The 13588-nt window shown below is 36.7% G+C and overlaps 1 protein-coding gene across 3 annotated transcripts in view; it reads left to right on the top strand.

Moving 5' to 3' along the window:
- Positions 1-3022: 3022 nt before the first annotated feature.
- The window catches only part of CEP85L (centrosomal protein 85L), a 138289-nt gene continuing 127723 nt past the window's right edge, over positions 3023-13588 (top strand). For all 3 annotated transcript variants that reach the window (XR_014174720.1, XM_081945085.1, XM_081945084.1), the window contains exon 1: positions 3023-3392. Coding sequence is in view for 2 of the 3 variants with exons in the window: in XM_081945085.1 (XP_081801211.1) it covers positions 3341-3392 (52 nt within the window). In the remaining variant the exon portion in view is untranslated. The remainder of the gene's footprint in view (positions 3393-13588) is intronic.

Below are 13588 nucleotides of genomic sequence, written 5' to 3'. Positions count from 1 at the left end.
GGCTATCCAACATCTTCTTAAAGACTTCCAGTGTTGGGGCATTCATAACTTCTGGAGGCAAGATGTTCCACTGATTAATTGTTCTAACTGTCAGGAAATTTCTCCTCAGTTTTAAGTTGCTTCTCTCCTTGATTAGTTTCCACCCATTGCTTCTTGTTCTACCCTCAGGTGCCTTGGAGAATAGTTTGACTTTCTCTTCTTTGTGGCAACCCCTGAGATATTGGAACACTGCTATCATGTCTCCCCTAGTCCTTCTTTCTCTTAAGCTAAACATACCCAGTTCCTGCAACCGTTCTTCATATGTTTTAGTCTCCAGTCCCCTAATCATCTCTGTTGCTCTTCTCTGCACTCTTTCTAGACTCTCCACATCTTTTTTACATCGTGGCGACCAGAACTGAATGCAGTATTCCAAGTGTGGCCTTACCAAGGCATTATAATATGGTGTATATGGAGAGTTTTCCATCTTATTTATGGTTTTGTGGCTGCTAGATTAGACAGGATGACTACAGTTCACCTGAAAATCATATGACGCAATAATCTTGTTTTGAACAGTTTGTTGAATAATAGACTGGTGGACACAGGTAGCTTCACACTTCATAATGAACCAAAGACTGAAAAAACATATTATTACTGCATTGAATCAACTCTGCCAAAGTATATATCTTAGTAACACTGGAAGCTCTGAGGTACTTTTGCACATCCTGTCTCCATACTTACTTAGTTTAAACATCTTTTGGCTACTAATGGAGTAGAAGTCTAGACTAGATAAGCTTTTGGTCCTATCAGCTAAGTTTGAATTTCTTAAGTTAGTTTCCTATACACCTAACACATGAAATTGAATAAAAGCCAGCTACAAAAGTCCTATTAAACGTGTTTGCTTCAAATGTAATATATTATATGGAGTATATAAAGTATGATGGGTAGATATGAAAAAGCAGATGAGAAAGGCTGAGATGTGAGCCATATTATTACTCCTCCAAACGTTATTGCACAATTGGAAAGTTGCTGGCTAACGACTTCACGGAATTTCTTTCATGCTATTAACAAATGAGAAGTTAAACATTTTCACCTAGTGAATTGTCTATCTATTTCCACATCCCTGGAATAATTGGGAGTGTGATCTGACAAGTTTATTTAAAATGAGAATGGCAAGATTCCTGCTAGATTAATATTTAAACACACATATTTGCTAAAAATTATCTTCTGGTACTGCATCTGATAGTGCCAAGTCTCTGATCCAACTATTTAGCCCTACCTGACCCTGTTAAGAGTTGCCTTTTTCTGATATAATTGTTTCCAGCGATACAAGAGTTCCATTGTATTTGGATCCAAATTCTGTCCATCCAATCAGATGCTATCCAGGTAGCCGTCAATTTACAACCACAATTGAGCCCAACATTTTTGTTGCTAAGTGAGACAATTGTTAAGTGAGTTTTGCCCCATTTTGTAATCTTTCTTGCCAGTTTTTAAATGAATCACTGCAGTTGTTAAGTTAGCAGCACGAATATTAAGTGAATCTGGCTTCCCCGTTGACTTTGCTTGTTGCTTGTTGATTGTATGACCCCAAGACACTGCAACCATCATAAATGTGTGTCAATTGCCAAGTGTCTAAATTTTGATAATATGACCCACGAAGTACTGCAACAGTTGTGTGAAAAATAGTCATAAGACATTTTTTTCAGTGCTGGGTGTAACTTCAAATGATCATTAAATGAACTGTAACAAGCTGAGGAATACCTGTACAGGTAGTCCTCAAGTTGCAACCACAATTGGGACAGTAACTTCCACAGCTAAGTGATCTAGTTGTTAAGGGAGTTACACCCAATTTTACAACTTTTGCTATGGTTAAGCAAATCACCACAGTCCTCCATAATTTTTAAAAGTGGGAAGGACAAAAAAGTGACAAGAACAAATAATTTAAAAACATTGATCTACAACAAATAGATTTTCACAGGAAAACGTATCCACAAAAGGGTGGAAATGGTAGAGGGGTTAAAACGCAAAGTTGAATATTGTAAATATGTTTTTAATCAGTATGTTTTTTGGGTGGGGGGAAGGGGTTACTTTAATACTGCATGTCAAATGCAAATGATTAAGATGTTTGCCAACCTTTTTGAGAGGAGAAACATACCAGTCTATATGTATTTTATTGACAAATAACAGATCACGCTTGTCTCTGGGCAAGTTCCACTAAAATTAGGACATACACACACCATGCTTTTTGAGACTGACATATATATTACCGTAGCCTCTCTGAGGTGTATAGCTGTGAGACAAAAATAAACAAGAGGAAACTGTGCATGTTAGTTCTGCTTTTTTCTTGTCTTTCTGGCAGATGTTACTACATAAATCTTGTGTGGAAACTTTTCTAAGTGGGAAGCCATTGGTGGCCCAGTTTTCCACTCTTAATTTCAACATCATTGATTCTATCTTGAGCCACATCCTCTGATGATATAAAACAGAGAGTTATGGAACTTGCAGGAAATAAACGGTGGGCCCTGAATGAAATACAGTTGCATATTCTCCATCAACTTTATTGGTGGTGGAGGGGAGGTTATTCTAATGTGATTAACTTGGCTAGCAAAACGATTAGCATTTCACAAAGCTCCCTTTATCCACAGAGGATGCTTTCAATAGCAATTCCCTTATTGGTACACTGTTCGTGTGGTGGAAAGTTATTGCCGAAAATCTCCCTTAGCATTAGGTGGTTTTTTTTTTTAGTTTTATTTTCCCCCAATGCCGGAACGGGCTAAATGGCTTTGGCCCTTCTGCAAGTGGTCAGGGGCACATTCCCTTCGCAGCAGCGCTTCTCTTCTTCATCCCCATCCCCCGGTTCTCCAGTTACCCCCTACGCTGCTCGCGGACAAGAAGGCGGCGTGACTCGGCTGCCACGCCACCCCCTTCCCTCCGCGCATCCCGCTGTCTCAGCTCCTTCTCCTTCCTCTCCGGAGGAGCAGCAGCATCTGCTGCTGAGTTCCCGCCTCTATCTCCGCCCGGCACCAAGCAAGGGGGAGGCGGAGGAAAGAGCAGAGAAGCGGCGCCGCAGCCAGGGCAGCCGCAGCTAAAGAAAGGGAGTTTTGTCCTCGCTGCTGCTGCCGGCCTCGGAGCAAAGCGACCATGGCCGCAGCTTGCCTCAGGCCGGAGGCGGGCTGCGAAGCGCGAAAGGCAACTACAGCCGCAGGAGAAGCAAACGCCCAGCAGTGACCAACCCTCCTTCTCCTAACGTCCAGGCCGCGCGTCCTTCGGCGTCGCGAGGCGGGGGGGGGGGGGGCTGACGCTCCGCTTCGCTTTGCCGTCGCCCCTCGCTTTCCCCTCGGCAGCGGAGGCGGTTACCAGCACCATGTGGGGGAGGCTTCTCTCCGAGATCGGGCAAAACGGGGACTACCGGATAGGTAAGGCGAGGGAAAAGCGGGCCAACTTGCGCGTGGCGCGGCGGGGCACACGGCGTCAGCTTAGGGGCGTCAGCTGGTCCAGCTCGGTGCCCGGCCGGCGTGTCGGGGCGAGAGAGAGAGAGAGAGAGAGAACGCGACCCCGACCCCGAATTGGGTTTTGGGGAGAAGAGTCGCCGCTCCGGATTCTGGACTGCGTTCTCTCCTTGCTCGCCCCGGGTTTCCATCGTGCCCTGCCAGTCTCCCTCCCGGGTCTCCCTGCTTGGTTCCCGGGTCCGAAAGAGTTCGTTATGTTAACGCGCGTCGCCATCAGGCTCGGGGCTCTGGAGAAGGAGCGGGGCGAAGGGAGAATTGCGGAGGGGGAAGAGCCGCTTAGGCACCCGGTGGAGGCAGCGGCGATCTGCGCGGCCGTGCGGATTGCAGCCAGCCCGGGTGGGGAGGAAGGAAGGAAGGGAGGGAGAGAGGGGGTTGACACTGTTAAAAGCAATAGTAGAAGTAAGAGTCGGGGCTATATTTAGAGCTTTTCTCCACAATCCTCTTTAAATCTGGGATTGGGGAGCAGGGCTTGATTTGAGAAGTGACAGCCAGCGCCAAGTCACTGGGCTTCTTCTCAAATTGCCCTCTTTTCGGAAGCTTCCGGAGATAAGTTGGAAGACAGAGGATTTGGGGTTAAAAAAGGAATAAATGACGTATGCTCCGCTCTTGGTGCTTAGCTGGTCAGGCAGGAGAGATGCCCGTCCTTGTTTCAGAAAGTAAGGCCAACTTTGGGTGTAGGTAGGACTTTACCTTGAAATCCCGTTGACTGAAACTCCATCCCTGTTATGGGGCTGAGTGAATTACTCCTCGGGAGGTGGTATAGTTGTAGCATTTGGACGGGTACCTAACAGTATGTCCTGCCCGGTTCACACATCAATATCTCAAGTTAGCAAAACAGGCCAGTGATCTGTCTTATTAAACCATCCAAGATAACATTGTGTTGAATATATTGTGCTTTGTTTCCGCTGTCATGCCCTAGGTTGATACTGCTATGGAACAGTTCCTTTGCACTGGTTGAGAACAAGCTGTACTTTCCTGCACAGCTTTTAGGATAAATAATACAGTTATTTGGTAATTCTTTTGATATGAATTACTGTACTGTTCTGTACTTTTTAGGAATAGAATGTGTTGCTTGAAAGGGTCAGCTGTTATAGAGGAGAACAAGTATCATATCTTACATAAAAATGTAATTGTTTACTACCTCCATTTTCTGATATTTTAATTAATAATCCTTTACGCCGAAAAAAGTGAACTTGTTTTGTTGATAAATGTACTAATTTTACATTTGGGTTACAAAAGAATCATAACCTTAAAAATGAACTGCAGAATTTGACTGGTTCACTATAAGTTTATATGCAATTATATATTTAAATAACGCTTTCATTAGGGTTAGTGGTACTCCAGTGATCATGTGTCATAGCTGAGACAAAAGTAGTCCAGATGAAAACCATAGTAAATTATGAAAAGTTTAATCAAATCTTTAAATTTACTATAAATGATAAAAAATAAGCACAGAATGCCTAAAAACATATATTGGTAAACATTGGAAAAAAGTGGATTTTTGCCTCCCTCATGGCAAAACCAATATCTTTGACAGAGTGATTGGTGGCATTTATACAAAAAGTTGAAAACAACTGCATTAGAATATACTGTTGTACCTATTTTGTCCTTTGGATCGATGTCATTGTGATTTTCTGTATCATGAAATGGTTGGGTACAAATGCTTCCTTATGTCATTCTGGATATTATCTCATTCTAAAGTGAAATGTTTTTTAGAATTCATTATAATTTCTCTGCTCTGTGCAAGCCTCCCAAAGACAACCTGACTCATCTACTTGCAGAATTTTATTCAGTTGACCTTTACCTTTTCTATACTATTGGATGGACTCTGAAGATTTATCTATTCACCTTCCCTTTAATTGAATTAGGAATTATTTTTGTATATAATACATCTTATATAATTTTTATTTGATTTCTTAAAGTTGTTTAAACCTATTATTGTGTAGATTTAAATATAATATTATTTTAATATTCTTACAAGTTTGAAAAAGTTTACTTAGAAACATGGCTCATTATTTTTTTTAAAAAATCATAAGTAAATAAATAATTCGTCACGTATATTTAGTTTTACATTACTGATTTCTTGCAGTTTATGTTGCTTAATATTGTATTTATACTACAGGGAAAAATTACACTTTAAAAGAAAGCCTGTTTTGCATTTTAGAAATGTTGGATCCAAATAAATTAATTGAAAATAGAAAACCAAGGCCAGAACATATAGCACAAAACATGGGAATATAGCATCTATGATCTGGACACTATCAACTTTCTATACTCCAAATCCAGTCATGTCTGACAATTGGCAATCACGTGTACAGGCTAGTAGTTGAGAATTATACAGTACTAGGTCATATTTTAATATTTTAGTGATATTCAATTTTATAAACTTAATGAAATACAGGAAATGATAGATCAAGTATCATAGTTTTTAATCATCAACCAAGTGGTGCCAATCAATAAAAGTTTGTAAGTGCAATTAGCAGGCCTTTCCATGAACATAATGTTGAAATGAAGAGATACAGAGGTCTGTGAAAAACACAGTTACAAAAATGCACATCTTCCCTCTGTATTATATTTAAGTATTATTCTTATTTTGTTTAGAAAATACTGAAATGATAAATAAAGTGGATTGATTGAAGTTATTGATAGTGGAAAATTAACAGGAAGTGATGTTTTTCATTGTAAAAGCTAGAAATTCTGTGCGATTTGCATATATATATATTCGTAAATTTTCACGGGTATAGGTATGCAGGTATTGGCTTATTCGGGTTTTTTCCCATGTAAGATTGACAGTATCTTGGCAATGTTTTGACGAGGTCACACTCGTCATCTTCAGGCTGGTGCCTTTGGCTTCGTGCTTGTGTGAGCAAAGCGTGATCGGAGCTGCTGTTTTTCTATAAATATAGGTATGTGTGTGTGGAATTGTTGGCTTTGTTGCTTTAAATGGATTGGTTGGTTGTGTTGTCACATCTTGATTGGTTGATGGAATTGAAGTTTGGTGAGGGTGATTGGTGATGGTGTCCTGTGTTGTTCTGGGTCCTGTTTCGGTTTTTGTGGCTGAGACTCATTTATTGACTAGGGCAGTCAGAAAAGAAGAAAAAACTTCCTCCCTTTTCCAGCACCTTGGAAGGATGGAAGGCTGAGTCAATCTTGAGCCTCGTGAAATTCGAACTGTCAAACTGCTGGCAGCCGGTGATCAGCAGAAGTAGCCTGCAGTACTGCATTCTAACCACTGCGCCACCACAGCTCTTGTGTCATAGTTTGTGTCAGCAGAATGAATCCTAACATATTTCTTCCACTCCAGAATTTTGGAGATATTGGAACAGATTTGAGATTTGGGGTTTTGGGCTCAGTGGCCAAATATATACATACATACATACATACATACATACATACATACATACATACATACATACATACACACACACACACACACACACACACACACACAGTACACACACACACAGTACACACACACACAGTACACACACACACACACACAGTACACACACATACACACACAATATTTTAATTGCTGAGATATAAAAGAGGCTACTTGCTGAGTCTATCATTACTGATGGTGTTACTCTTTGATTGGTGCAAATTACTGTTTGTTATAATGCTTCAACCAATCAGATTAGTTTAACTATGATGGTATAAAGATTCTTAAAAGCTGAACTTCTTTACATTATTCTGTGATTCAGCAATTTTTGTAAGTACCAGAGACAGTAAAAATTATGTAAAGAAAAATGTTACATATTATTATTAATTAATTTATTATGGCTGCCCACACCAAAAATCTGTTAAAGTGTTGACTATAGCCAAACAGAAATATCAATCTTAATTGATTCCAATTTATCCTATTTGTAGATTGCTTAATGAGTAGCCTTGATTATACAAATGGTGATCTGTCTAAACACAGATTCTATTTGCAGGCTAAAAATAAAATAAAAATATTTATGAAGTGCTATCTTCTCCCTGAGCACAATGTATGAATCCACTGATAACCTAGGCAGAGATATAATATTATCCAAATATGAAATATAGTAGCATGCCCTTTTTTGAATTTCTCCTCAGTTTTTAATTGGGATGCCTCATAGTTTTTGAAGAACATTTCTGAACTCTTATGAAAGAGAAAGTACCGTAGCTGTGAAAATAAGACTGATTGATAATTTGATACTTGTGAGTATAAATAAATGTACTCAGCTTTTATTTCATTATATTTTAGATTTCATTGTTCAGAGATGTGACCATCCTCCGAGAAGCAATATGAATTGGCTGTGTAAAGCATTACATAATTCATTCCAGATTCAGATGATTTTTTTTCACATGATAAATGTAGTGTTGAACAAGATTCTCAGCTCTCTTTTCAAGATGAAATTGCTTCTGTTGCTTTTCTAGCATTTGAAAATTTTAGAATATATTCATTTTACCCAACTAAACATGCAGGGCTGATATAGTTGTGTGAGGTGCGTGACTATCAAGTTACGTATGACATCAGTAGTCATGAATGACACAACTGCTCTTTGCTTGTGCTATTTTAAAAATCCATAATTATTTCTTTTCTCTAGAAGCCAAAGACTCCTGCTCTGTGCTATTTGAGTGCAGAGAAGCAATACAGCAGATAAGATGTTGTTTGTAAATAACCTGATTATTTTTAATAAGGGTAGTATTTCCGCTTTTGATGGGCCATATACCAATTTAATTATCTTGATTAATATTATAGTCCCAATAGAGACTGAAATTAGTTTTCAAGAAAGCATACATACAATGAGGCTTTTTTGAAAATGGGCTGACTTTATTTGGTGGAGGACTACTATATGTTTATTTTCATACGTATTATTCCATATAATGTGGCTTCATTGCATTTTTTAAAATATGAATACTACAATGTTTTTAATCTGAAGCAAGTTTTGCAAAGCCTTCAACTTGAATGAGAAAAACATGACAATCTATTTAAAAGCTTGCTGCATCAGTTAAGCAAAGAATAGAAAATAATGAATACATATGTTTGTGGGAGGGAAATATATATTTGTTTAAAATATTTCAGCTGGCCTTTGTAGGAAAATTACTTCCAATAATATAGTAGTGTTGATTTTTGATGGATTATATCTATTGTTGTTGATTGCTGTTGATTAATTATTGTATCCATGCATTATCCCTAACTTGATCCCTCAGGTCTTCCAATGAATCACTTGTCACTTAACGGAGTCCATTCACTTTACCTTTACTTGTGTTCTTTTTCTCTTTCCTTCCAGCTTTCTGAGCGCCGGTGCCATTTGTGGTCATTTGTGCCTCCAAGTGAGAAATGCCACAGTGAAATTATTTTTTGTCATATTTCTTAGCTTTCATAATACAGATTTTTTTTTGCTGAGTATTAATTTGCTATTCATTCCTGTAGTGAAAGCCAATCCACATTTTTATCATCCAAGTTATGATATATTTAAGTTAATAACTCTTCATAAAAGGCAATTAGGTATGATTGATTTTAAAAGACTTTTATTTAAGGGAAAAACTTAGATATAAAACAATTCAGTAATCTTCCTTTGAACCAATCTGCCATAATACATGAAATGATTGGGATGAGGGACGTGCCTTTGTTTCAAACACGAGGAGTGCTATGTGTTTCAAGTACAGCTGCTAGCCACCAGTATATATCCTTGACACAAAATTTCTCAGAAATAATATCATTTTTATCAATCAGTGTTTCCTACTAGTCTATCTGTTCCTTAGTAATATCTAATAATTGCTGTTTCTTGAACAATAACATTTCTTAGCAACAGGTAATTTGTAATGAAAGTGATAACCTCACTGACAATGTCATAATGTAAATTTCAATAGTAGGGTGAGTTCACAATCTGTTATGAGCTTTTTTGGGTTTTGTGGATTGGATGACTATTTAAAGCAAAACTGCTGAATATGTACTTTATAGATGATGACACCTGGATAGTATAACTAGAGCCTTCTTTGTTTTATGAGGGTGGAATGGATGCGGGGGATGAGGATATGATGGAGATACAAATGCAGTGGTGATGCTGGCTTGTAAGAATGCTGATGTGTCCTTGCAAAAACAGAAATTGATAGTGAGCTTTTAATTCTTTATAGTAGCACTGTTATTGGTAGAATGTTCAGTATTAGGTTGAAATTACAGTGCAGCAGAGGTGCACACAAAATATGACTAGTTTTGAACCTGTTGTGTTACACTGTTTCGCATTTGCCATAGTTTAGCAGAAACAAAATCTGGAATGTAGGTGTAAAATTGCATAAGGTACAAGCAAATAAGAAAATAAACCTCAAAATAGACAATCTAACATGGAACATCATGTTTTAAGAACTTACCAGAGAGGAGGGAATAAGAAATCAGCTAATATTTAACCATTGTTAATGTTCAGTTACAACCTTCATTATCTTCTTTCATTTTCAGTAAGAGGAAGTTGAATATCCAAGGTCAAATTTTTTCTGCCATTTATAGATACAAGAATTATATAAAGTAGAGATTATAAATAAATCGTGTAAAATATTATAAAATAAAATCAGTATTGTTATGAATCAGTAATGAATAAATTTATTATTCAATACGGAGTAACAAAGATAACTTCTAAATTACCTGTCACCGTCATGGTTATGGTCCTGAAATACAACCTATACAATTTGAAATGCTTCTTCTTTGTATCACTTCTGCATATGCTAGCAATCCAGTTTAAAATGATAAGAAATATATTTAATTGCTTGGGAATCCATTTATTTATTATATATGGGAGCAGATGTCTCATACCCATTGTTGAAGAAAAACCCATTTGTTACTAATAGTCTATAATAGGAGAAAAGCTGCTTCTGCACTTGTCTCCAGTGTCAACTGTTCTGTCTTCCACATAACTTTAGAATCCTATCTTTGGTTTGTAACCTGAGGTTCAGGAGTCAAACATGTAAGCATACGAGCTTATATTTTAATTCCAGTGGTGTCCTTTACTACAAACCATCCTAATGAACATTTCAATAGCACTTTATCACTACACTTTTATCAAAGGCTAATATTCTGTGTTCAACCACTTCTTATTTTTTTCCTGTTAACCTTTTCTTCTCGAGCAGAGTAAGTTAAATTCATTGATTTCCTTCCACATAATTATATGCAGGCTTTTAATACATTTGTATTTTCACAAACTCTCTTGCCAGTTTGTTGTCTACTTTTATGGAGCATTGATTTGTAGTTTTAAAGTCAACTGTAATAACAGTGAAAACTATATTTCAGATTTCATTGATTTGTTAAGAAATAATACAATAGAATTAATTGATTCTTAGAAGTGGACTATCACTGACTTGGAAACCAGTATAATCCTGTGAATCAAATAGCACAGAATTAGAGCTAGCTACCAAATGCTCATATTGGCCATACTAAGTCTACAACAACTGATAGTGCTGCATGAGATGGGGACAGAAAGAAATTCAGAAAAAGATCTGAAACAACTTTAGCTTGCTTTAAGTGATCTTCATATCCTGATTGATTTATCCTCCTGGTTCGTTTAATGATAATGAAAATAGTCTGTGAGCCCCCCCCCCCCTTTTTAGAAGTTTGCAGTGTATTTTGCAACTCAAAAAATAGTACCTGTTTATGAGGGAATTTATATATTAGGGAAAAGTTTGCAGAGAAACACATCAAGTGGAAAATACTTTTCAAAAGCATGGCTCAACTGGAAAAAAACATACAGAGTAAAGTTGGAGAAATTTTTTTTACGACAATAGATACACATTTTCATGTTAAATGACTCTCTAAATGAGTGGTTCTCAACCTGTGGGTCAGGACCCCTTTGGGGGTTGAATGACCCTTTCAAAGGGGTCGCCTAAGACCACCGGAAAACACATATTTTCAATGATCTTAGGAACTGAGACACCAATTTTATGGTTGGGGGTAACCACAACATGAGGAACTGTATTAAAGGGTCACGGCATTGGGAAGGTTGAGAACCACTGCTCTAAATTGATTAGAAATGGCTGAAAAGAAAAGTAAAACAAACAAACAAACAAACACACATACACACACACACACACACACACGTCCTCACATACTGTCGTTTATGAAGGATATGCACTTTGTATTGAATTTCCCTTACACTATTTTCCCCCCAGTATTTTTTTTTGCTAACTGTGCTGCCAGATCTGATTGGATTTTTCCATTTAAAAATCGAGCTAAGACAAACACAATTGATTAGTTTTTGTGAATAATAGTTTTGTTATTCATGTAACTCTTTGATTGAATGTTGCAAAATTTCTTTTTTTAATGGTAATGTTTTATGCCAATAGAAAAAGTATGTATGTTTGCAGCAAAAAAGAGATCATCACATTGTTAATGTTATTTTTGTTTCAGAACCCTGGAACATAGGGTTCAGTTCCCTGTTAAGTCTATGGCTGAGCATGGTGGCCCTAAGAGAATCACTATCTTGCAGCTTCAGGTTCCTAATTGTAAAATGGGAGTAATAGTGACTGTTCTTCAAAAGGTATCAGAAGACTGTAATACTGAAGGTATTTAAATTTGTTTTCTGTTCTAAGCTAAGGTAGATTATATGTAGTATAATAAAAAGACATACTTCACATACCAGTGATAATAACACTCTTCCTCATCCTAGCATTCTTATAACGTACAGATGTACAGTTCCTTTTACACTCAGCAGCCATGACGATTGGGTAGGTCATATGGATTACATTTTCTGTATCTACAAAGAGCTTTTGCTAGTACTCCTTTTTTAGTTCTAAATTAATGTTTTACAAATTTAAATTACAGAACATCAATCTTTTGGGGGGGAGCACACATGACTGCTTCTTTATATAAAATGAAGTAAAATAATAAATTATACAAAATAGTTATGAGCTTGCATGAAAAGGCATGTTTCAATTTTTGGAATGAAGTTTGTTTAAAAAGTTTATTTTTTTTTAATCCTACTTCAATATTTATTGTTGAAAGATTATAACTCTTCATGGGATATATGAGATTACACTTTCATCTGTCAAGTGACAGTATGACAATTGTTCATTCTGTCAATATTTGGATTTCTTTGTTCTGAGTACAAAAAAAATCCACTTTCATGAAAATGAAGTCAGAAGAACAAATAGTAATATTTATACTATTTTTGAAGGTGCCCATTTTGAACAATACCAAATTGTTGGGGAATACTGATGTTTTTTGGGACACAATTTAAGAAATATTGGAATACCAAGCATAAGGTGGTTTCTTATAAAGTCATTACATTTAAACTATTTTCCTTTTAAATTATAGTTATATAAATTTAAAACAGATTGTGTGGATGATTTTGTCATAAAATATCAGTTAAGTAAGAAATTATTTAAAAAAAGGTTCATTTTTTTGCTTACTTGTTAGCTGTGAACATTTCAAAGGGAAGTGAAGGGATCCAACCACCTGTCATTTTAACATCTCTAGGGTTCTTATGGGATAGGTACCAGAAACAATCTGGGAAGCAAAAGAACATGGTTGAGTCTTTGCTTTCTATCGTATTCCAATCTTTTTTTAAAGTTAGAATAAGAAGGAAAAGAAACTTAATAGGTACTACAGGAGGTATCCATTGATATATGCTTATAAAATACATGACAGAATATAGATGTAAGATAGATTTTACATTATAGTTGTTTTTCTAAGAACAAGTCTTTATTTCTTGTATGTTATTTAAGGCCAGTTTATTGGAAAAGTTTGGAAGAGCCATCGTAACTGAAACAATTCTATGTTGTATTATTGTGAACTTGAAATTAAAAATTGAGGAAATTGTTAGAAAGCTGAACTTAAATTACATAACATGTTTCTTTGTTCCCAAGGCTATGAGTAAGTGAAAATTGGATGTGCATATCAGATGGAGCTATAAAGTGGCTTGAATTTGAAGGCAAAATAGTGCTTGTCAGCAACTTTTTAAATTGAAGAGGCATTTTTCTGAGACTTCATTGTAGCTGAAAATAAAAATAGCAAGATACATTCATTTCCCAAAAGAATGATGGAAAGAGTGAGTAAGAAAAGGTGATGTGGAAGTTGTTTGAAATAAAATAAAATATTTAGATTACAAAGTGCTGCAGATGTGTGTGGCATTAGGCTAGTGAGAACTATG

Source organism: Natrix helvetica (assembly GCF_964273705.1).
Source record: "Natrix helvetica genome assembly, chromosome: 2".
Taxonomy (NCBI): domain Eukaryota; kingdom Metazoa; phylum Chordata; class Lepidosauria; order Squamata; family Natricidae; genus Natrix; species Natrix helvetica.
This window is presented reverse-complemented; position numbering and strand designations above follow the sequence as displayed.